Genomic DNA, 24,436 nt, shown 5'->3' with positions numbered 1-24,436 from the left:
TGGATTTATTTAGATTTATTGGATTTATAATTTAATTCTTCGACGGCTATGCCAGTGAAGAAGAAGAGGCCGAGTACCTCGGTGAAACGGTGCTCTTGTGGCACCGTGATTCAACCAACGGACCCTCACGCCACATGCGTGGAGTGTCTTGGACTCGACCACGCGGTTCGGGCACTCTCAACAGAGGCAGACTGCCCGCACCGCGATACTCTCACAGGGAAAGTCCTGAAAGAACGGAAGGCACTTTTCCGTCCCAGAAGCTCTCCTCAGGACGGCTCTGAAGACGACAACAATGCCTCGGAGGAGGACCGCGGCCATGCTCCACCCTCGCGGGCGGCTGGCGCGAAGTCCCCTACGGTGAAGAAATCAAAAAAGGGGAGCCCGCCACCAGTGTCCTTCCTCGATGGACGAGAGGATCTAGACGAAGACCTGTGTGGCGCGTTTGTATTCGATCACGACGAGGTAGAGCCTCCACTCGATCCGGACACCGGGTCAGAGGGAGGAGTGAGTGAGACCTCTCAACCCCGACCTAGCCCAAGAAAAGCCAATCCTAAAGCGGAGCTTTACGAGGTGCTTCAGCGGGCTGCCGAGTTACTGGAGTTGGAGTGGCCGGAGACTGCACCTCCCGCATCGACGACCGGTTCCTGGCGAAGAAAAAGGTGGAGGAGGAGACCAAAGCCCCCTTTTTCCCTGAAGTTCACCAGGAACTCGTCAGATCCTGGAAGGCCCCGTACACCTCTCGTGTTCCGGTCCAAGGCATCTCCGCCTACACAAATGTGGACAGCATTGCAGAGCACGGCTACTCCGCAATGCCACGTTTGGAAGACTCGATGGCGGCCCATCTGTGCCCCGCCGCAGCCCCACACTGGAAATCGAAACCCCTATTACCATCAAAGCCGTGCAGGACAACTTCCTCCCTCGCGGAGAAAGCATTCGTCACTGCGGGGCAGGCGGGGGCTGCACTTAACACAATGGCAGTGCTGCAGGCTTACCAGGCGGAGATATTAAAGCAACTGGCGGAGGGGAACCTGGAGGAGAGAGAAGACACGTTAGATGAGCTACGGCGAGCGACTGACTTGGCTCAGCGAGCTACGAAATGCGCAGCCCAGGCTACGGGCAGAACAATGTCGAACATGGTCATGCTCGAACGACATTTGTGGCTTAATCTGACACAGATTCACGACCGCGACAAATCCTTTCTCCTCGATGCTCCCTTGTCCACCAAGGGGCTTTTCGGAGAGGCCATCTCCGTTTTCACGGAAAAGCACGAAGCCACGCAGAAGCAGTCGGCCGCATACCAACATGTGCTATCCTGACGCCAGCACTCCCCGTTCCACCCGAGAGCCGAATACCGTGGACCTCCAGCTCCCCGCTCACACTCCGCGCATTCACAGAGCTCGACATCATACACCCCCCGCGATGGTGAGAGACAGGCGGCTGGGCCACCCCCGCGAAGCAACCCGCACAAACTCACCGTAGGCAGAGGTTGGGCACGGAACGAATTCAGGACCGGGACGAGAATGCCTCCTCGCCCAGATCGCAGATGGCAACGCCAGGCGCGACCCTGACGCGCCGATCTGCAGCAAGAGGAAAGGGGATCAGCCAACATTGCCGTCATCCCTCTGTGCAAAGAAGCCACGGGGATCGACCGAGCGCCCTCTCTCCCCTCTCCTGCACGAACCGGGAACATCCGATGCTCTGCCTCGAGCACGGCGCGGCTCTCCTGACCCCCCCCCCCCCCCTCCTCTCACACAAACCAGAGGCCTCCGCGAAGGGGTCAATCCTACATCCGTCCCCCCAGCGATGGAAACTGTATGTCTGGCCCCTGAAAGGCAGTATTTACTAAACTCAGGGTTGTCTGATGCAGTGATCGCAACTATTCAGAGTTCGAGAGCAATATCAACTCATTCTCTGTATAGTTCTAAATGGCGTGTATTCGAACGCTGGTGCGCAGTGAGAGGGGAGCCCCCTACGCACTGTCGAGATAAGAGTAATACTTGAATTCCTCCAAGGGTTATTTGATAAAGGGCTATCCCCGTCCACCTTGAAAGTATATGTCGCAGCGATTTCAGCATGCCACATTTAGCCGGACACAGGATCTGTGGGCCTACACACATTGGTGGCCAGATTTATAAAAGGGGTGAGAAGGCTGCGCCCAGCGATTCAGTCGTGCGCACCAACATGGGATTTAACGCTAGTGTTGAGGGCAATGATGGGATCTCCGTTTGAACCCATTGAATCCATCCCCATGCACATTTTATCAATTAAAACAGCCCTCCTACTGGCCCTGGCCTCAGCGAAGCGAGTAGGTGAGGTGCACACCATGTCAATTAATCCGTCATGCATTAAATTCGCGGACAATGATATGATGGTTACTCTACTTCCCAAACCAGGTTTCATCCCCAAAGTCCTGTCTACAACTAGTAGACAACGACTTGTCCTAACGGCATTCTCCCCTCCACCTTTTGAGTCGGGCGAAGCTGAAAGACTACATTCACTATGCCCAGTGCGAGCGCTCAGGGTGTATATATCGCGCACACAAAATTGGAGAAACTCGGAACAATTATTTGTTTGTTATGGGGGTAAGCAGAAAATTATTATCCAATCCATTATCCAAAGAGCGCTTGTCTCATTGGATAGTAGAAGCTATCAGAGCGGCTTATGAGAGCATTGGTGAAGTCCCTCCACCTGTATTGAAAGCACATTCTACTCGAGCTATGGCCACGTCCTGGGCTTTCACGAGTGGCATGTCATTAGAACAAATTTGTGAAAGTGCCAATTGGAAGTCTTCAAATACTTTTGTACGGTTTTATAACCTCAACGTTTCTAGAGCCCCTCTTGCCCATAATGTACTAAGCGCAGCTGAACAGTCTGTCTAATTTCCTCAAAGGCACCGAACGGAGATGTCTCCCGAACGGGGATGCGCACGGCGCGGTGCTATATCATTCCCATAGCGTCATTGACACAGCGTCTCGTGACCTATATGAAGGAGAACGTCTAGGTTACAAATAGTAACCCGGTTCCCCGAATGAGGGAACGAGACGCTGCGTCCCGTTGCCGTGCGCATTCCATTGAGTCGCGCTGAAGCAATGGTTTATGAGGACGCACACAGCACGTAACTATATATATATATATATATATAAGTATATATACTTTTTTGATCCCGTGAGGGAAATTTGGTCTCTGCATTTAACCCAATCGTGAATTAGTGAAACACAAACAGCACACAGTGAACACACAGTGAGGTGAAAACACACTAATCCCGGCGCAGTGAGCTGCATGCTACAATGGCGGCACTCGGGGAGCAGTGAGGTGTTAGGTGCCTTGCTCAAGGGCACTTCAGCCGCGGCCCACTGGTCGGGGCTCGAACCGGCAACCCTCCGGTTACAAGTCCGGAGTGCTAACCAGTGGGCCACGGCTGCCCAAAACGGGAGTATATAGGCAGGGGGCGGTCCTAAGCATTACGTGCTTTGAGTCTATTGGCTCTTGGTGTAATACAGCTTCAGCAGTCGCCCTGATAGGGCTCTTTCCCATAGCGTCATTGACGCAGTGTCTCGTTCCCTCATTCGGGGAACCGTGGTTACTATTTTTAACCTAGACGTTCTAGTGAGACATTTCGCCATTAGCTCCCTTGTTTTATTTCTGTTTTTCCGTTATAATTTTTTGCCACATTTATGCTGTAAGTTGCCATTCTGACTGCTTGAATGGGGGTATGTATTGGTGTGTGTAAGCAAGTATGGGCGGATGATTTACAGTTTTTCTCGATTGTTTTGATGCTTGTGTCTACTCTGACATCACGTTCTCAAAACAGTTAACACCCGTGTCTGAACAAAAGCACTCTGGCCAACATGACACATTTTGCTTGCAAAAGGCTGTTACTTTCTCAAAACGTTTAAAACATGCAGCAAAAGCAAATCTTGCCTTCAAACAACACATCCTATCGTCAAATCTCTGTGCGATTTCAATCAGTCATTACACACTGGACAACAAAATGCAAAATATAGTTCTCAAAATGAGCATTTTTGCTATGTCTGTTCCATTTCATTCTCATTTTTCTGGTATCAGAGAAAACTGTGAAAAGACAAAATATACTGAATAAAAAAATAATTTATTCATTCCTCCCAAGATGTAACTGTCAAATGTAAGGCCTACTGTACAGTAAACACCTAGGCAAGACAAATTTCATTGAACTACAACTTGTCATTTTTCATCGAAATAGACCTACAGTAAACACCTTTTGTGCTGTTTTCTTCACTAAATAGGTAATGGGTGGTTGAAAAATGTTTAGATATTAGGCATGGAAATCACTTAGTCCTGTTGTACTGACCCTTCCATTCCCAAAAATATGTATGGTCTTTTAGATTTTGTGTTGAATTTCATATTTATTCACTAATTAGTTGTGGTAGTGACTAAAATTGTCATATGGTTTGACATGAAAGTTATTGTGTGTAAAATTATAATTGGGTATTTTGTTTTTAATGTGAGTCAATGTATTATAATCTTCTATCATTACTTCATCAAGATCTAGCATTTCCTTGTGCAAATGTATTACATTTTACAGTATATTTCTTCATCAATACACATAGAGTAAGGCATATGTCCTCAATCTCAATAAACGTCATATTCATTTTGACATACCTTGATATAAAAGAAAGAAAATGCTTGTGACTTTTGCTGACCTTATTTTCTATCTGTTCCATTGATATTTGTATGATTTAGACCCCAAAAGCCTTTTTATTTACAGAATTTCTTGATGTCACACCAAATGATATGGTGTCACGCCATATGATAAATAACACCACATAACAATCTGTTACAGTTTTTCTCGATCTTTTTGATACCTGTGTCAACTCTGAAATCACACTCTCAAAACAGTTAACACCCGTGTCTGAACAAAAGCACTCTGGACAAAATGACACATTTTGCTTGCAAAAGGCTGTTACTCTCTCAAAACACTTAAAACATGCAGCAAAAGCAAATCTTCCCTTCAAACACTACAACTTGTTGCCAATTAAAAAACACTCTTTAATCAATCATTACACATTGGACAACAAAATGCAAAATCTAGTTCTCAAAATGAGCATTTTTGCTATGTCTGTTCCATTACTTTCCTCACTTTTCTGGTAGGCCTATCAGAAAAAAACTGTGAAAAGACAAAATGTACTAAATAAAAAAATAATTTATTCATTTCTCCCAAGATGTAACTGCCATTGACATGTAAGACATACAGTAAATACCTAGCAAGATACAGTACATTTCATTGAACTACAACTTGTCATTTTTCATCGAAATAGACCTACAGTAAACACCTTTTGTACCGTTTTCTCCACCAAATAGGCAATACAGTACTTTGTCTAAATGTGTATTAGATCCATACTTGCAAATAGCAACACAGAACAGACATCTCTTATGTATAATGAATGATTGCTGATTGAAGAATTGTGCAAAGGAGTTTCACACAGGTGTATCAGAGATTCAGACTTATGCAAGGAATCTATACCACCTGTGAAAAGATGTTTTCCTTTTGTTTAGCATGGGAAAACCAATAGAGTTTGGGGGTTTTGAATGATTGTGACCAACGCAGATTTTCATTAAGGGATTTTAGCCCAGTAAAGATTGAACTTAACTCATTCTACCAACTTATGCTACATATTCAGCTTGATAAAACACACGTTATCCACTCTTACTGTTTATGTTTTATGTGATGAATGGAACATTAGTTTTCTCCGAGTGCAATGGTAGACAGACATCATTTGGACAAAAACATAGAGCATGTTAACCTCCATATACTGTACCAGCCAAATATCTTCCTGTGATGTCCTTTTATCACAGAGTTACAGGCGACAAATTATTTTTGATGGTCAAAAGTCAACTTCATTAGCTGTATATATTTGTGTACATATTTTCGAGTGTTTTTCATTTAAAGTTCAACTTCACGCGTATTCAGTAGACCATTTAGTGTTCTCCACAAACCCAGACTTTCATATTGCATGCTTGTTTACAAGCGATGCAAAACAGGCTATATTGGCAAATGTCTATGGGGGACGAATGAAACACCTGTTTGAATAATCACGTCATAATGGAGCAGTATCAGACTCAAATTTTGACTAGAATTGAGTATGACTACGTCAGGCTACAAAATGTAGCAGGTGCTACAAAAATGAACAAAATCTGAATGCATGTAAGTGTACTGGGTGAATACTGTATTTGTACATATTAGTTATTGTAATGTGTATATTTGGTCAGTGATGTTATATTTCTTCCTGAAGTGGCACAGAAAGAAGAAGACGACTTGAGGAGAATTAAAGAGGAGAACAAACATGGTCCAGTACAAATTCACCCAGAAAGGCTTGGTAAGTGAGCAGGAAAGGAGAATAAAGAGGAACTTTAGTCTTAATCAGGGCTGTGCCATATCTTATCAGTTTTGTGATGGTGTTAATGCATGATTTTGAGCACAAATTGAATGTTTCCATACACAGAGAGGTGCCCAAGTGCATGAGTTTGTGATGAAATTAGAAGATGCATAAATTTGTCATTTTCCGACCCTCTCTGCGTTCAAATCACTATATTACAAAATGGATTTCCACGACACTGGACTCATTTTGTTGTGGCATGCCTCATTTTACTTTTGTATATTGATTGGAGTGTCTAGGAAAATTCAAGTAATAGCCTATTACTTCCTGTTTCAGTGAGGTATAAATATTACTTGGCCCATAACTTGTCTTGCTACTGCTCCTTAGCCACTACACTACCACCCAGCTCCTTAGCCACTACACTACCACCACCCGTCATATGTAAACTCAGACCACTAAAAATACATACTGTGATTCAAACCATCCCTCTGATCAACACCCTCCTCCACATGTGACCCTATCACTTCCAGTTGGAGATTCAGGAAGAAGTTACTGGAGTCTATTGTGAACAGTCTTTGGCTGCAAGGCAGATAATCAGTGTAAAGTTCACTTCATTATTTATGTGGGTGCCAGTTAACCATGAGGGGGCACTAGATATCTGCTAAAATGGGTCATTTTACTCCCCAGTCTAATTATTCCCCACCCTAGGGTTCTAAATGGGCTTGTAAAAAAACATCTGAGCATGTTTTTGATAGACCAAAGTTGCTTACCTTCTATGTTAACATTAGGGAACAAGGTAAAGGACTCTGTTAATAATCCATTCTATGTCAACTTTAAGGTAATACACTTCATTATCTTCAAGAAACAAATACTAAGTATATGTACCACATAATGTAAGATCTCTTATAAATGTATAGGTGGTTGCACAGCAGTGGCCGATGTCAGACGGAAGCAGCAGATGGAGTTACGTCAAGCAGGACCCCAGAAGAAGGTACTGGTTATTAATGTTTTTCAGACAAATTTCAACACAGTTTGCAGTCTCCTCTCAGCGACTCAACAGTGTGTTTAGAAATGTGTTGAATCAATGTTCTAAAAAATATCACATAACATGTAAAGGATAATGGAGAACACTGTGTAATATATGTGGGATAATGGATTTCACAGTGTCAAGGTAGCATGCAAAATAATGCACACTCTAGGTGGTAATGTGTCCACTACCTAAGCTGTTACACCTCAAATTTCATTAATTTACTGTATGCTACCCAAGCACTGTGGAGCCCATTATCCTGCTTATACCACAGTTAGTACACTTGTGTGCATTTTTCCTATTCATGTTTCTAACCACAATCTGGATCACACCTGCTTTTAAAATACAGACAATTTTCATTACAAAGTAGACCCCTTTTTTCCTTTTTTAACTCATAGGACAAACCTTCTTCCTAGGTCTAAATTGATGATTGCTATGGCCAGTCGTTCATTCCTTACCTCTCGTTGCCAGTCATCATATCCCAGCATACTGTTGAAAGCTTTGTCAAATCAGCTTTGTTAGATGACATTCTATGCTCAATGCTCAAAACTCACTAGCTGCAGGTTAAATAGTTATGCCATCTGATTAAGAATTGTGATTGTGCATTGATTTTTTCTGTAGCTTAGGAGGGAGGAGTTGGAAAAGAAAAAGAGACAAGCTGAAGAAGAAGAGATTCTAATAAAGAAGGCCATACAACGTGAGAAGGTATGGTACCTTTTCCTTGAGAAGTTTTCCTCCAGAAGATAAAAATTCTATTGCATCATGTGATTACAGTCATCTTGAGTTTCCATTTGTCCAGCTGTTTATGTGATATTAGTCATATTGTACTGCATGAATATTGAGTAGTTGCTGCAAGCACCTGACAATAACAATACTATTGCACGATTGATTATTTGTGTGACTGAGTATCTGAGCACAGACCATTAGAGTGTGTTAAGACAATGAATCATGTAAACTGAAGAGCCTGAAACCACAGGTACTAATGAAGTAGTAACTTCTCTGACTTGTTAGTGTTAACTTAGACTGCAGAATGGAATTCTGGTGATGTCAACACACATATGTCAAAAAATTGATGATTTGTGCTAAATGTATTTAGTGTTGCATTGGAATGGAATCATTTGGCATGATTTAGTGCAGTGAAAATGAAGTTACTGTATATCTGCACACCTGAAACATGACACATGAATTGTGTTGTAGGCTGATAAACTTGAGAAGAAGAGACAGCAAGAGGATCAAAAGAGAGCAGAGATGTACCGTCATGATCACCTGATGTATGTGGGTGTTTTTTTTCTCATTGCTTTCTTTGATCCCCTATGAAGTTACACATATTCAGTTCAAACTATTATTTCCTTTGGCATATGTCATCATCACCTAATTTCCAGACGCAGGGTCCATTCAGAAAACACAGGCTTACATATAACATATAATGACATACGTATAACATACATTAAAAAGAAAAGAAAGACAAAGAGCACTGCACTTCTTACAAAAGACACTGTAGCAGCCAATAATGTAATAACGGCCAATAATGTAATAACTGCCAATAACATAATAATTTTAATGTATTAAAGCCAATAATGTAATAACTTGCCGATAATGTAATAATAGCCAATAACATAATCATTTTAATGTATTAAAGCCAATAATGTAATAACTTGCCAATAATGTAATAGCATTTCTGAACCAATAACGTAATAACTTTTTGCCAATAATCTAAAACTTTGCAAATGTAATAATGCAGCCAATTATGTAATAACATACTGATATCTCTTTATTTAAGGTTTATTTACTGGATATAAAGTGTCACCATGGCAATGTACTAGTGCTCTTTCAAATAGTTCCTTAAAAACATGACAATACAAACACCCATACGCTCTCTCTCTCTCGCTCTCAGAGATAGGATTAATAGGATTTTTTCTTCCTGAATTTTCTGAATTTTCCTGAACGATTCCTGGGACACCGAAACAGCGGGGCTCATGAAACTTGGTGGGCATGTAGCCCCACTAGCATTTGCTCAGTGAGAGACTCTGGCAATGAGTATGGATGCAGTGTTTCCCATACATTAACTTATTTGTGGTGGCCCACCACAATATCAAACCTACATGCACGTTTACACCTTTGGTCAACGATTCCTGGGACACCGAAACAGCGGGGCTCATGAAACTTGGTGGGCATGTAGCCCCACTAGCTTTTTACGGAAAATAAGCGCTTGGTCCCCGGGGGACATTCCACACTAGAGGACTGCGCGGGACAGACTCTTTAGTACCACGCTCGTCCGCTCCCGCAACATTCTGTCCCACTCCCACCCTCTCTTACCCTGGGAATCCAGAGTTCTCGCGGAAGCATTTGCTCAGCGAGAGACTCTGGCAATGAGTATGGATGCAGTGTTTCCCATACATTAACTTATTTGTGGTGGCCCACCACAATATCAACATTGACCACCACACAATGATTTTCCATGTTGTACTATTTAAATTGGATGGAATTCTTTCATTGTAGAACTATGTGCTCCTTTGCACAGATTCTCCTTGTGTCTCTCTGTCAAACCTACATGCACATTAACAATCCTGCAAAGCATAGAAGATGACTGGCTAAATTGTGCTTAAATCTGGTTAGCATCATAATCCCGCTGCACTAATTTGTTTTGTAAAAACTTTTGCATCCAAGTTAATTCTGCAAACCTACCACCACAAATATAATTAAATTCTGTCAACAGATGACAGTCGTAGTGTTCAAAACCAATTGCGTCAAAGTCCAGAATCAGTCAGTTAATATTGGTCGTATTGTGTTATCCAATTGTGTGCAGTGAGATTTTCAAATGTATTCTTGGTGCTGCCCCTCAAGTTGGGCCATTACATTATTCGTGGCCAGACTCTTAATCTCTCAGATTTGGGTCTGGAATCTCCAGGCTAACCCGCTCCCGCAATAATGTGCCATTTCTAGTCCCGCTCCCGCCCGCATCTGTAACATTAGTCCCGCTCCCGCCCGCAAAAGCCCACAGGATATGCAGGAGGAATATTCAGTTTTGCCTTCTGTCTCACAAAAGGAGCACTTGACACACACCACTGAGAAAAGACTGCCAGATGATTTTAAGTTTCTTGATTCTGAATGTATACTACTGTAACATTTACCTCAAGTAGTAGATAAGTAATGCTATGTTAGGACCAGTGTCTTGGCTCATAGGGAGCAGTAGTAGTTAAAACAGTAATAATCAACAAAATAATATCAGACACACCACAGACCATCAAATAAGTTTGAAATGCTGGCTTGTTTATATAAGAGTAGAAAACATAAATTGGTATCACATGAAACAATATGTATAAAGAATTGAAATTAAGTGCTTCGAATCTTTTATACTTTCAAGTATTTTAGTAATTACCTCTTCTTTCGGGTAATAAGGAGCATATAGTTAAATTTCTATTAACCTATTTGGTTTCAAGAGAGTAGTTATCAAGTTCGATTTAAAGTTATCTTTAAATTACAACTTAGTTTACCTAAACTCTTATTTTGGTTAATAAGATGAAATTTCACTTTGTAGCAATTCATTCAGATTAGACTAAACCTCAAAACAATAAAGTCTTATTTTATCTAAATGTCAGTACGTACTGGAATTACAATTTCAGTAATATCTTATTAACAATAGCACTAAGTGCTGCAATAATATCACTGCTGGTTATCAATGGCAACAAGTGCTTTTAATCTATAGGCCTATTTTACAATCAGGTATTAATCTCCCCTTTTTGATATCTAAACCAGTGACCTACTAGGTTTAGCGAGTTCAGAAACAAAATCAAAACCAGTTTAGCATTGACAGACAACAGAATAATTCCTTCAAATATCAAACAAAACATTCATCGTTCAACATAACATCAAGGCTATGAACGTATAGTGAATAACTATCAAGTATCAAGTTTAATGCTAATCGGTTCTTTCAGTAAACCATGTAATTCAATCATAGACTGTGTAAAACAGTCAATGAATCCCACCTTGCTAGCGACCAGTCGAGCAGTCCAGCGACATCCACGTGAGAACGTCGCAGGAGATGAGTTCGGTTTCGTTTTCAATCCACGCTTACCGCAAATCAAAGTCCAAATGAATCTTCTTGCAACGAAAATACCGAAGACTTTACACAGCCCTACCGCAGTCCTACCTACAAGCAATTGTCCCACTGCTGCTGCTGCTGCACTACCCACGATTTGATCAGAACCGTAGGCTACACTACCTGACTGGGCCAATGGTTGTAGATCGGGTGTAGTGCAGTAATTGGTTCAGTCCCTGCTTTGCAAAGTGTTGGCAGTGGGCAAGCTGCTGCCACATTCTTGAAATGTAGACCTATCTTACTAAAATAAAACGGCGAAAACGGCAGCAATCGGGGGGCCAGCAGGGTGGCCAAGCTTTGACCAGTGGTGGCCATGGCCCCCCCTGGCCACCACGTAGCTCCGTCCCTGTATCTACATAATAAAGTACATAGTAACAACCTATGTAACAAATTATGTAATATCACACATACTTATGTGTTCCATATGTAATGTATTTTTGTGTACCTACAGATCATTAGGAAGTGTCTAATAAGAAGTGCTTGTTACAATGCTCTCTCTTTGGGTGAGGAAAAAAAGTGGCTATGGGGTGAAGTTTGAGACTCTTGACACCCTAACATTAACCAACTTATTGAGGTTCTACTCAGGGCAAGTGCACAGGGGAAATTAAAGAGTAAGTTAACAGTCACCTAGTACATGTATATGAAACAACCACTTGTTGATTTCTACTACAATTTAACAGCTATTTAAATTTTAGCAATTTAACAGGTAAATAGATAATGGTACAACTCCAAGCTTCAACCAGTGCTGTTGTGGCAGCTAAAGCAGCAAGAGAGGGTCAGGAGGGGATAACTGTAGAGAAGAGTAGAGGAGGAGGAGGAGGAGGAGGACAGTAGCTAACGTAGTGCTGTGGGACTGCCAGCTGTGCAAGTAACAACTGAGATGGACGGGAAACCCAGAGAGATGTAGCCTCACTTCTGTCAGGGTATGAGAAAGCATAGAAGCACTGAATTTAATCAAGAGTGACTGGATATGCCACACATAACATATAATAGTAACCTAATTACAGTGATAATCTGCAACATTCTATCAAAATTCTTTGTTCTCTCTTCTGACATACTAACGTTTCTTCTGTTGTACTTCTTCTAACGTTTCTTCTGTTGTAAGAAGGGTGTCACTTGCGCTCAAGCCTCTTTGGTGCTCACAGTCCAGGACCATAGGATTAGAGAGACAGGCTGAGCTACTTCTAGGAGATTAAACCCAGGATGACCAGAGCACTCCGAATACTTTTAAAACTCCCTATTGTGGTGCAATTAATCGACTGACGTTTCGACGCACTGCGTCTTCCTCAGTTGGACTCTGAGGTAGACGCAGTGCGTCGAAACGTCAGCCGATTGTTTGTGTAGTAGTGTTGTGACAAAAGCAATGTCATGTCAGTTATTATGTCAGTGCTGTAAAAAATGTTTGGGTGCACCTAAATTATTTGCCAGTGCACCTAATGAAAAAGTATTTGTGGATTTCCTTCAGGAAGCAAGAGCAGTTTCTTCAAAGGGTTGAGCAGACCAGGTTACCATCTGTGGAAGCAGGAAGATCCGTGCCAGCATCATCTGGGGTAAGAAAGTAGCCAAACAATGCACCCTCAGGCTCAGGTTCAAGCCTCTGAGGCATAGTTCTGGCACCAAGGTTACAGCTCATTGCCATGTAGTAATTCACACCAATTGACCCATCTTATATGTTTTCAAACTAAACAGCTCATGCTCTTTGAGCTGTCATCAATATAGAGCCAGCTTTTTCAGAGTCAGCTGAAAGCCTGCCTGCTGTGGGGGTTTGATTTCCTCAATCATTTCCTTGTTATCTTATTGATGGAGCCAGAAATTATGGTACATGATTAAGTTTTTGTAAATGTAAATACGTGGAACGTTTTTCTCTCATCATGTTTAGTCAATGAGGAACGCTCTGATCTTACACCACAGAGGCAAGCAGAGTTCAGGGGACTTCCCAGAGTTCAAGTCTGAGTGCTGAGAGCATTACAGGGCCTGTGAGGGACAGAGGAGAGTGAGATGGGTGCAGAGTGGTGTGGAATAACCTACATTGTTCTCTTGAAAGTACCTGGAGCACTGCCAGGATATTAGGCAGGAAGAAGTGTGGGAGGATACAGTCAAATGTGTCCATCACAGGGCCAGCCTTACTGACATCACCCACATAGCTGTCTTAACAAATATGCTTTCATGTAAGATGACAATACTCACTCCATGACATTGGAATGAGATGTTTTTGTGGTTCTTTGCTGTAGTAATAAAAGAATGCAAAGGAATGAATCCATTTTAGAATTTTTGTCACAGCCTTTTTGTGTTTTTGTTATGATACTTCAGAAGTACAAGAATCAATTGGTTGTTTGTTGATTTTTTTGTTATTAAAGTTTTCAAATGGAAACAGGAGAAACATCAAGGGTGTTTTAATGTGGTAATGATATCATTTCAGGGAACAATAAGGTGAACTGAAGTATATTTCAAAGAGCAGTTTCCAGGTGTGTGGTGAATAATTCATAAATATTCTAGTGCACTTAGTGGTAGGCTACTTTATTAGTCCTCAAAATCACTTTATTATTATATGACTTGACTATATGGTAATTATAAAAGTGAATATGCACACAGTATAACTGGTAGATAAATATAATAACTGTTTTTCAAATAAATGTCTTTCTCTTTGCCTTTCAAAATTTGTTTTACCATTGTTGATATTATGGGCTTAAAAATGACTCATCAGGATGGATGAGTTTTCTATCCAAGTAGAACTGTAGGTTTTGAAAACTCATGTTCCTCGGGAGTGCTATGCCGTGTATAACTTTTCCCTTTGAGTGCTTACAAGGGGAAAAGGGCAGTGTGATTGTGCTTCCTCTCACCATATTGACTTAAGTGTCTGGAGAGTCTCCAGACAAAGTAACACAATGCTCCAACCTAAATGTCATAGACCTGTGGATGAAAGTGTTTGTAGAAAGGCAGGGTATTGATGTGGTTCTGTGGCCTCTGAGAATTGTTATTATTTCAGAGATGGTTCCATAGGACAGCTTAATCCCCTTCATAGTCTCTGTTTGTGCAAAGGATTCTTTATATTAGCTTCCCAGGGTGTGATGTCCAGGTCAATCCACCTATTCCCCTTACTCTTTCGCCACTGCAAACAGAACACCCTTAAATCCATGGTTCTGTTTTGTCCTCAGGATCTCTGACTAAATATACAAAGGATCTACCCCCCCACCCCCACCCCCACCACACAAACACATTGATTTCACAGTGAACTCAGTGTCTTTATTGCATCATCACAGAAACGAGTCTGTAGTGGAGTGTTTGTTTCTCTCTGTTTAGTTTCTGCCCAGAGGTTATCCCCTAGGCCAGTGGTCCCCAAACTACGTCCCGCGGGCCGGATACGGCCCGCCACCTCATTTTGGGTGGCCCCCCAAAACATGTCCGTGGTATATAGCATCTGGCCCGCACGGGAGTACGACATCGTCAAACTATAACCTCCGTAATTTCCCCCATTCATTCTCTATGGCGAGTCTTAACTGTACACATGTAATACTTGTTTTGTCCACTGGTGGTTGTTTTGGCGCTGTTTCGCGTTTGCCATCGAAAACGGAATGAAATGTAGGGCTACCTGTAAACAATGTAAGAGGCCTATGCTGACTGCATCAGTGCTCAAAGTATTCTAAAAGTTTATCAATTAATTGTTAATAACTAATTAACTTCTATTCAAGTCTTATTTCTAGGTCTTTCTGGGATAATTATTTATATTTTTTATCCACTCGTTCAAATGTTCATTCTAATTCACAATTCACAAAGTTCTCATAAGGTGAGTGAAAGTGGTCATTTCAGATGTTTTTGTCAGCATTTCATAAACCTCTCATAGTTTGAGAACTTTAAATTATTTGTAGGATATTGCTTGTTCACAACTTGAGCTGTGTAGGCAAAGACACAGAGTTCAGAGTTCACACATTTTGAATAAAATATACTTTTGGGACTCCCTGCTAATACTTTTGGGAATGCTTACGCCTTTTTATTAGTATTTTCATTTGTAGTTTCATTTGAGCTACATTTTACACTGATATGGCATGATGGCAATATAAACACAGCTAACAATGGTATTACATTTCAGTAGCCTATGATTAAATGTAATGGAATATTCAACTAGGTAGACTGCTGTTGTTCACAGTTCTAAGATATTTATGGTTACTGATATACTCTGAGTCTCTGGCCCTCTCTTAGAGCCAGGCATAGCGAGCTGGCCCTCAGAAGAAAAAGTTTGGGGACCACTGCCCTAGTGCAGTCCATGTGCAGTCTTACTTGGCTCCCCTTTGTGTGGCTCATCACATACAGTAGGCCTACTGTAGCTATATGATATCTGCCTCTACTCAGTCCATCAGTTTGAGGAGGCTGGAGGTCTCACCTCACAGGACCAAATAAAACACAAACAGCATAGAAAGGTGTGGGTGAGCCGAAATCTGTGTTTTGTACATGAATTTGGAAGGTGCCAAGAAAAAAGAGTCTGAATCAGTGCTTGAATTGGGCCAGTACTCAATACTGCCATTTTTGCATTTTACTCTTTGGAGCACCACAGCTTTTTCTTGGGTACCGACACTTCTCAAAAGCTGCCAGTAACCTACTCTTTCCTGCCTTTGCCATTTCAGGCTCTGAACAATTCAAAATCACACTTTATTAAAATGTATTAGCCAGGGGGCACTATGTGATGGCCAAATCTCTATGTAACCTAGTGTTAATGCTAATTTTAACACCATAATAGCCATACTCCAAAAGTGCAAAATAGATACTATTCATATTACGGCAGTGAGAAGAAGTTGGAGAATAGTACTTGTTCGCAAAATGCCAGGATATTCTTCCTTGGCAGCCGATCCTCATACAAACAGGAAATAAATTATTTTCTGTTGTTCTTCCAGCTCTGGGTTTTCTTTTAGAAAATTGTGTTTTAGTCATTACCACACATGTCGATTCAGGATCTGCCATCTCCTGCAGAAGCTCAACCATGGCATGTTTGGAGAGGACTGGAGGACTGTGGCATGCAGGAATAATAGACACAAACACAAACCCTTCTCCCTTAACCATATGCCATCAAAATGAATTTGAAGATTATACCAAAACTAGTTGCCTATAAAAACATAACCCCAAAAGTGGCAAACAGCATACTGTTGCTTTAAGTTCAGTCATTTTCTGTCCTCAGAATGTCATGTCAGTGGGAACTGTAAAAGGAGATGAAGAAAGGGAGCAGGAACTGAGGATGAAGCACAGACGGTATGGTGACTTTATTGTGTTCTTGTACTGTAGTTCAACTTGTAGAGCAACTGCTAACATACCAATAGGTTCAATACCCAAAAATCAGCTAAATTAATAAATGTAAATGTGATTCTAATCTGTTACAGTACTTTCCGATTACTGCAACAGTTTAAGTATAAGTATATATACTCTTTTGATCCCGTGAGGGAAATTTGGTCTCTGCATTTATCCCAATCCGTGAATTAGTGAAACACACTCAGCACACAGTGAACACACAGTGAGGTGAAGCACACACTAATCCCGGCGCAGTGAGCTGCCTGCTACAACAGTGGCGCTCGGGGAGCAGTGAGGGGTTAGGTGCCTTGCTCAAGGGCACTTCAGCCATTCCTACTGGTCGGGGCTCGAACCAGCAACCCTCCGGTTACAAGTCCGAAGCGCTAACCAGTAGGCCACGGCTGCCCCAAAATCACTTTTTAGAATCACGTTTTCACGTTTAGAATCACTGCTGTAGTTTCATTAAAATGGAGGATATAGAGTTTTGGAACCAAACTCTTCATATACACACACTCACATACACACACACACACACACATACATACATACATACATACTGTACTGTACATACAGTTGTGAAAATAAGTTTATACACCCATGCTAAAGTTGACTAAAAAGAGGAATAAAAAATCTTCTTTTGGAAATTGATCTTAATGCCTTAATTAAAATAATGAGGAAAGATCCAACCTTTAAGGACACCAATGTTCTTTGTGAATGAATAATATATCGTAAATAAATAAATGTTCTTCCTTAAAATACAGGGGGCATAAGTATACACACCCCTATGTTAAATTCCCATAGAGGCAGGCATATTTTTATTTTTTAAGGCCAGTTATTTCATGGATCCAGGATACTATGCATCCTGATAAAGTTCCCTTGGCCTTTGGAATTAAAATAGCCCCATATCATTACATACCCTTCACCATACCTAGAGATTGGCATGGGGTACTTTCCATTTAGATCATCTCAATGCAAATCAGACCAGCTATTAGGCTATTAACTGAAATAAAACCATTTTTGTAAAAAACAACTGACCATGTCTGAGGGTTCTCAAACTTTCAAACAACACTGTATCACACACAACAGTTAGGTCCAGTCAAAATATGTATTAATTTCTGATAGGATGAGAGGCATTCCATGAGTCATCACAATTTCAGATATCCGAGGCCAGGGGTCGGCAAGTAACTTTGGGGGCGGGCCAGTTTTTTGTTAGCCAATAGATGGCGGGCCAGGGGCTAATATTTAAACGCCGCTCCAGTGGATGACCTGTTAGTCAACACGCATCTACATGGAGAATGGATCAAAAAGAGCATAGAAGGTGGGTATCCTAGGATGTTGACATCATGAGGAGGAAATCATGCTCCTGTTTTGAAATCCACCCAGTATCCTTGGCCGTGAGTAATAGTTATTTTAATCTCTCTTTTGTGCTGTCTATTGGATTGGACAACAGCCGTTGATAATAGTCTTGATTGTTTAATTGCCGTAAGCCTTCTACATGCTCCCAAAGGTTCATAAGTCTCTCGAATCTCCTCCGGGCAGGCCTACCATATCATCCAATGGTTCTCTCACAGAGCCAGCTTCGCAATTTATAGACTTTCACATCAAACCACTGTATTCCTATATACAGGATACTACAAGAATAATCTGGCGGGCCGAATAATAGCTTTGGCTCGTGGGTCGCCTGTTGCTGCGGTCATCCCCACTTGGGCATTTAATCGATAGTAATCACTGTGCATATTGCACTGAATTATCCAACGTAAACTTTCCATTCATTCAAAGCAAGAGAACAGCGATTTCATAACATCACATTTGAGTGAGAAAGTGGAGTAAAAAGAACATAATATGAGACATACAAGTAAGTAGGCTACACAAGTTAGCCTACTGTGTGCACAAGCACAATAGCCTCTCCCTGAATTTGACTTGGTGTTGGCTTGGCAACGGGAAATGGCAAGGCTAAGATTAAAACTATTTTGGGGGGCGGAGGATGAAACAAAAATCAAAAACCCAATTTTCTTTTTGAAAACTAAATTACTGTAGTTGGTAATTGAACTATAAATTTGACACGTGTGATCATGGTGTTGGTAAAGGATATTGCCACGGCTGTAATTACCTTCGGCACTCGGCCTTCGGCCTCGTATCTATGGCCAAAGATAATTAATGCGTAGAAAGATGGGTCGTCCTAGTTCATGTCTATGAGGGCAAAGTGGAGTTCAGTCAGAGACAGGCTCTGGTTCAGTCCCCGCCTGCACAGGGGCGTGTCACTGACGTATGACTGACGTTTGAACGCCTCTGTTCCACGCCAGACAGAAGCCGGAGTACAAAACAAATTTGGTGTACACCTTCATTAATGTTGATTTTCTCCTGACTGGAGGGTCATACTGTCACAACATTCTCCTGAAATGGGAAGGAGGGTTTGGAGATCATGATACCGTGTCCGAAACGTGCATCCATTGCTCAGAAAAATAAGGCTTTGACAAATTCTGGGGAATTCTTGGATTCTGCCATAGACCTTAATGTTAAAAAGGGAGCCCGATCACTGCATAAATGGGGGATAATGGCCCCCCCTCGTGCGGGGTGTGTACTACTGCTAACCTATTTGCACACATACCCGGGGACAGGAAATGGCCTCTCAGGAAGCATCTTTGTAATCAACCATCTTTGCTATGGCCGAATTACGGCTGTGGTGATATCCTTTACCAACAGGTCCTAACACCATTCCCACTCCTGTCATATTGCTTACATACAACTCTGGAAAAAATCAAGAGACCACTACACATTTTTCTGATGTAATCCTATGGTTGCTGAGTTCGAATGAGTTGACGGTCATATTCCAAAATAATAATAATAATATGACTGTCAACTCATTCGAATGTCACTCAGCACTTCAGTTTGTATCATGATTTTTGACCCACGGTCATACCTCACATTTTCCATTAACGGGGGGGGTTTAAGGTACATAGGGTGTGATTTGTCAGGGGGATGGGGGGCATTTATCCCCCTTCTGGTCTTGATATCCCCCCCTCTGCTTCATTATCACCATCATATTGATTAATGCTACTTCATATAAGTAAAACACTGCAACGTGAGAGAGTCTAGTAAATAATAATCTGACATCAGAAATGCACCGTCACTGTCAGCGCTCGTACTGCTGACACAGTGGCTGCGTGATGACTGGTTAATTTGACTTTGATCATGCAGGACATTTCAGAATGTCGACTTTGTAACCAATCATAAATGGCTAGTTTCAATGGAAAAGTTAGCTGGACAAATGAAAGAACACGTGAAGGATTCAGTGCAGCATATCGTCAGAATATCGTGCAGCATATTTTAGAACCCACAAAATCACCTTCGCAACCTTATAGAGTCCCGAAGTGTGACGTAGCGTTTCCATGACGGCAGAATCACTGTATCTAAACAAACTTTCGAAGTGGCTTAAATAGCATTGAATGTATAGACATGTGGCATCATTTCTAGCTAATAAATTGTTTTAAGTGTAGACTATAGCCATTTAAACGTGCTTTACCTGCTAGGCAGCAGCTTAGCCACATAACACGGATTCCCTGGCAGGTGTAATAGAAAGAAACAAAATTCCAGTGGATATTTCACGTCTTCTCAAAGACTGGCGGTTGTTAAGAGCGACAATTTTTGCCAAAAAAATAAAGCCAAAACACGTCCGTGAATTTAAGGATTTTAACCGCATGCTGTGAAGTTACATGCAGGTCTCTTTTACGGAGGAAACCCATGCTAAAATAAAACTCTGTAGTCACAAATTTGATCGTGTTGGTATGAATATATGTTGTAGTATGTGATTCCTACAGTGTAAAAAAAATATACTAACGTCTTAGAAACGTTGTAAAATTATTGAAATAGATTAAGAAAGCCACCGCTATGGTGATTTCTAATGGTAGATTGATTTGTTTAGATCCAGTGAAATTGCTGCCTTGGCAACGCTACATCATGGCTTCGGTACTCTATTGTTGCAAAACACATCAATGGAACTAGTTACAGATGCATTTCAAAACTTCAGAATCTTCCAGTAAGCAGCATTGGGGCCATTATCTGTAAGTGGAAGAACATCACTTCATCATCAACCGGCCATGCACAGGATCTCCTGGTAAGATTTCTAACCAGGAAGTCAGAAGGATAGTCAGAAGAGTAGCCCAAGAGCCAAGGACCATTCGGAAGAAAGCTCCAGAAAGACTTGGAGGCAGCAGGTTCAATTGTTACAGAGTAAATCCACACATATAAACTCCACTGCCATGGCCTCTATGCACGCTCACCCCGCATGACTCAATTACTGAAGAAAAACATGTCAAAGCTAGTTTAAAGTTGGACAAGCCTATGAAATACTGAGAGAATGTAGTCTGGTCAGGTGAGAGCAAAATTGAACATTTTGGATATCATATTACACGCCATGTTTGGAGGAGTAATGGCACTGTGCATCACCCTTAATACCATACCAACAGTGAGGTTTGGAGGTGGAGGCATCATGGTGTGGGGCTGTTTTTCATCTCATGGTACTGCAGACTTCATACAGTTGAAGGAATGATGAATTGAGTGTGGGGGGGGATTGGTGTGTGTGTGTGTGTGTGTGTGTGTGTTTGTGTGTGTGTGTGTGTGTGTGTGTAGAGAGAGGAAGGTGTGTGGGTAATATGGTCTATGTGTTTGGGGGGTTTGGTTTAATGGTGTGTGTGTGTGTGAGGAGGTTATGGTGTAATGGTGTGTGTGGGAGAGGGGGGTGTACCTGTAGTAATAGTAATGCAGCTATACAGTATTTTGGATAACTGATTGGTGTGTTGTCTGAATGCTATATATCTGTTTTGAGAACAGTGCAAACCTGGCTTTCCTGGACAGACTGCAGGCTGGCACCACTAACACAGAGCAGTCTTTTGGAACACAGTATGGAGGTTGTCAGTTGAAGCAAGAGCCACAAGAGGATGCTGTGTTATCTCTAGAACACATCCGCACCAACACTAAAGAGGAGTTTGGTGAGCCAAGCATGAGATTTACAATATAACTGAAATAACTACTTCTAACACAAAGTATATGTATCATGTTCTTGGTTTAATATATGCATCAACTTTCGATCTTTGAGTTCTGTTCTATCCAGACAAACAGAGGGAAGTAAATAGGAGTTGAAGAAATGATTCAATCATTTGGAAATATTAACTAAAGGAAACCAGTTGTTCTAGTTTTTACTTCATAGCTTATTTTATTATAAATTATAAAAAATAAAACCCTGAAGGTTTTTACTAAAGCTCATCATGACTTACAAAATCCAAGAGTGGAGATAAGTCAGATGGGTTAAATGGACAACATGTTGGACTATTTTGTTTCTCTGTCACAGTTGTTTATCCTTTTTAGTAAGAAACTTTAATCCCATACAACTTTCTTTCAGTTGTATTCATAATCATACAAAAGTCATAAATCTTCAGCCCAGTTCATTTTTTAGAAATATTACACACAGCACAGGAATTTGGCACATAGTTCCACTTTGTTTTAGTAGGATCCATGTATTTATTGCTGGGAGTTGTCTACAGTTAAAAACATTTAAAACCTGTCCATGATCGAAAACTAGTTCCATATGTTAATAATTTCTCAGCTTTGTCCATGGTTTCTCTTAAGATTTTGTCATGCAAATGCTGTATTTTTGCCTCACCTTGTGCCTGCATGTCTTCCAAAATCCTTAATGATACATTAAATTTGTGTGCTCAGCCCCAGCTACACTAAAATCATAGAGATGATATGTTGCATTAGCCACCATTGAGGTTTGGGGTTAGCCAGCCATTTCCAAAATCTGATGTCCTGCCTCTGATTGCCAAAGACATTGTATACATGTCTCACTCTTAAGCCGAGGCTATCCCAGCAAGCTTTCAGCTGGATATGCATTGAAATTCTGTTGTACTCATTATAGTGACTAATAGTGACACCATTCATCTGCAAGATCTGGCTTTTAGTATGTTATGCGTCCCATCTCGTCTCTAAGTTGCTGTGAGCACTGATTTATCAGGCCCCTCCATACTGCATCTGCTCTGTCTGTCAAGATGACCACAATGATTAGGCTCATACCCTCTCACCACTTGCCCTACTCCATTTCCTGTGTCTTGGCACCATCCCAAGGGTTATTTGATGGGCCTTTTCACTCAAGTACTCATACTGCCTGTGTTGTCATGGAGGCATCCTTTTGTTACTCAGCTGCTCTGCCCACTTAGTGTGTGGTTGGTTGATCAGGATGCCACCATTTGTGGAGCAGGGTTGGCAGAGGGGATGTGGTGTGGTGTAGACAAATGCTCTCCCACCCTTGCCAGCAGACGCTTACACTCCTAGATGGAGCTGGAGCTGCTGTTGTCTGCCCTGCTGGTCGGTCAGGGGGTTCATCTGGGATTCCACTCCTATTCCAATTCCCATGCAGAATGAAAGAACAAAGCTTTGTACTCTCTCCCTCAAACTTTCTCCCCCCCCATCTTCTTTATCCTGGAAAATACTCCAGTTTTAATGTTGTGGCAGCTCATTGTGATGATGTTATTATATGTTTTTTCTTGTAGATGCTGACTTGGATTGGGTGGTGATGAGGCTTTTAAGTCATTTCCCTCACTATGAGAAAGGCTTTGTGGAGGATATTGTCAGTCAGTGCAATGGTGACTTCCAGCAAGCCTATAATCTTTTGAGTTAATGAGAGAATTTCAGCATGACGTGAAAGATGTGTTCTCTTCAGAAATCTTGCTTTTAAAGTTCCAGGACTCCATTGAAAAGATATTTAGATCTCAGTGGCACTCAATAAGGGACTAATTAACTAACTACAACCCCAAAACAGAAAAAGTTGGGACGTTGTGTAAAATGCAAATAAAAACAGAATGTCATAATATACAAGTCTTGTAAACCCATATTTAGCAGTAAAAAGGACATAGACAACATATCAAATGTTGAAAATGAAAATGTGGACTATTTCATAGAAAGTATATGTTAATTTTGAATTTGATGCCAGCAACATGTCAGCATTTTGTTACCCCTGTCCCAACTTTTTCTGAAACATGTTGCTGGTATCAAATTCAAAATGAACATATATTTTCCATGAAATAGTCAAATTTTTCATTTTCTTTGTCATTTGTTATGTTGTCTGTGTCCTTTTTGCAACTAAATATGCGTTTAAGAGATTTGCAGATTATTACATTCTGTTTTTATTCACATTTTACACAACGTCCCAACTTTTTCTGTTTTGGGGTTGTATTTAAATACAAAATTAAGATACAAAATTAGATACAAAATAAATAAGTTGTCTGTTAAAACTTCTTATTCATTTGGCAAACAACAAAATTGCCATCAGCTTTTTTAATACAGTAATATGATGGCAGGTGAATATTTGATTTCCTTATGTTATGTATGTTCTGTCACATATCATTGCATTTGACTCAATTAAAATACTATTAATACACCAAAAAGTATTCTCCTTTAACCCAAACCCCAGCTGATGACCCCAGCAGTTTTCAGTATACTTAGTCCAATGTTATGCGTATGAAATATTTCTTTGTGATGAAATAGACTGCATTTTGATTTTCAACGCTCAAAAGTGTCTTAAAAAGACAGCTGAAGTTTTGCATGGCATGTCATCATCATATTCATGCATTTTTATTTCTCACAGTCCTTGGGCACACACACTAGGACATGTTGCCAGAGGTGTACACT

General features: G+C 41.2%; 1 protein-coding gene across 4 annotated transcripts in view; it reads left to right on the top strand.

Annotated features, from left to right (window-relative positions):
- Window positions 1–23,648, top strand: part of epsti1 (epithelial stromal interaction 1) — a 28,899-nt gene extending 5,251 nt beyond the window's left edge. For 3 of the 4 annotated variants that reach the window (XM_042070206.1, XM_042070209.1, XM_042070216.1), the window contains exons 3-10: window positions 6,270–6,353; window positions 7,271–7,344; window positions 8,002–8,085; window positions 8,578–8,651; window positions 12,945–13,029; window positions 16,647–16,717; window positions 21,584–21,741; window positions 23,299–23,648. In XM_042070206.1, the coding sequence (XP_041926140.1) occupies window positions 6,270–6,353; window positions 7,271–7,344; window positions 8,002–8,085; window positions 8,578–8,651; window positions 12,945–13,029; window positions 16,647–16,717; window positions 21,584–21,741; window positions 23,299–23,426 (758 nt within the window). In that variant the 3' untranslated portion in view covers window positions 23,427–23,648. The remainder of the gene's footprint in view (window positions 1–6,269; window positions 6,354–7,270; window positions 7,345–8,001; window positions 8,086–8,577; window positions 8,652–12,944; window positions 13,030–16,646; window positions 16,718–21,583; window positions 21,742–23,298) is intronic. The other variant, XM_042070225.1, reaches the window with a different exon arrangement.
- Window positions 23,649–24,436: the final 788 nt, after the last annotated feature.

Source organism: Alosa sapidissima, chromosome 2 (genome assembly GCF_018492685.1).
Source record: "Alosa sapidissima isolate fAloSap1 chromosome 2, fAloSap1.pri, whole genome shotgun sequence".
Lineage (NCBI taxonomy): Eukaryota > Metazoa > Chordata > Actinopteri > Clupeiformes > Clupeidae > Alosa > Alosa sapidissima.
This window is presented reverse-complemented; position numbering and strand designations above follow the sequence as displayed.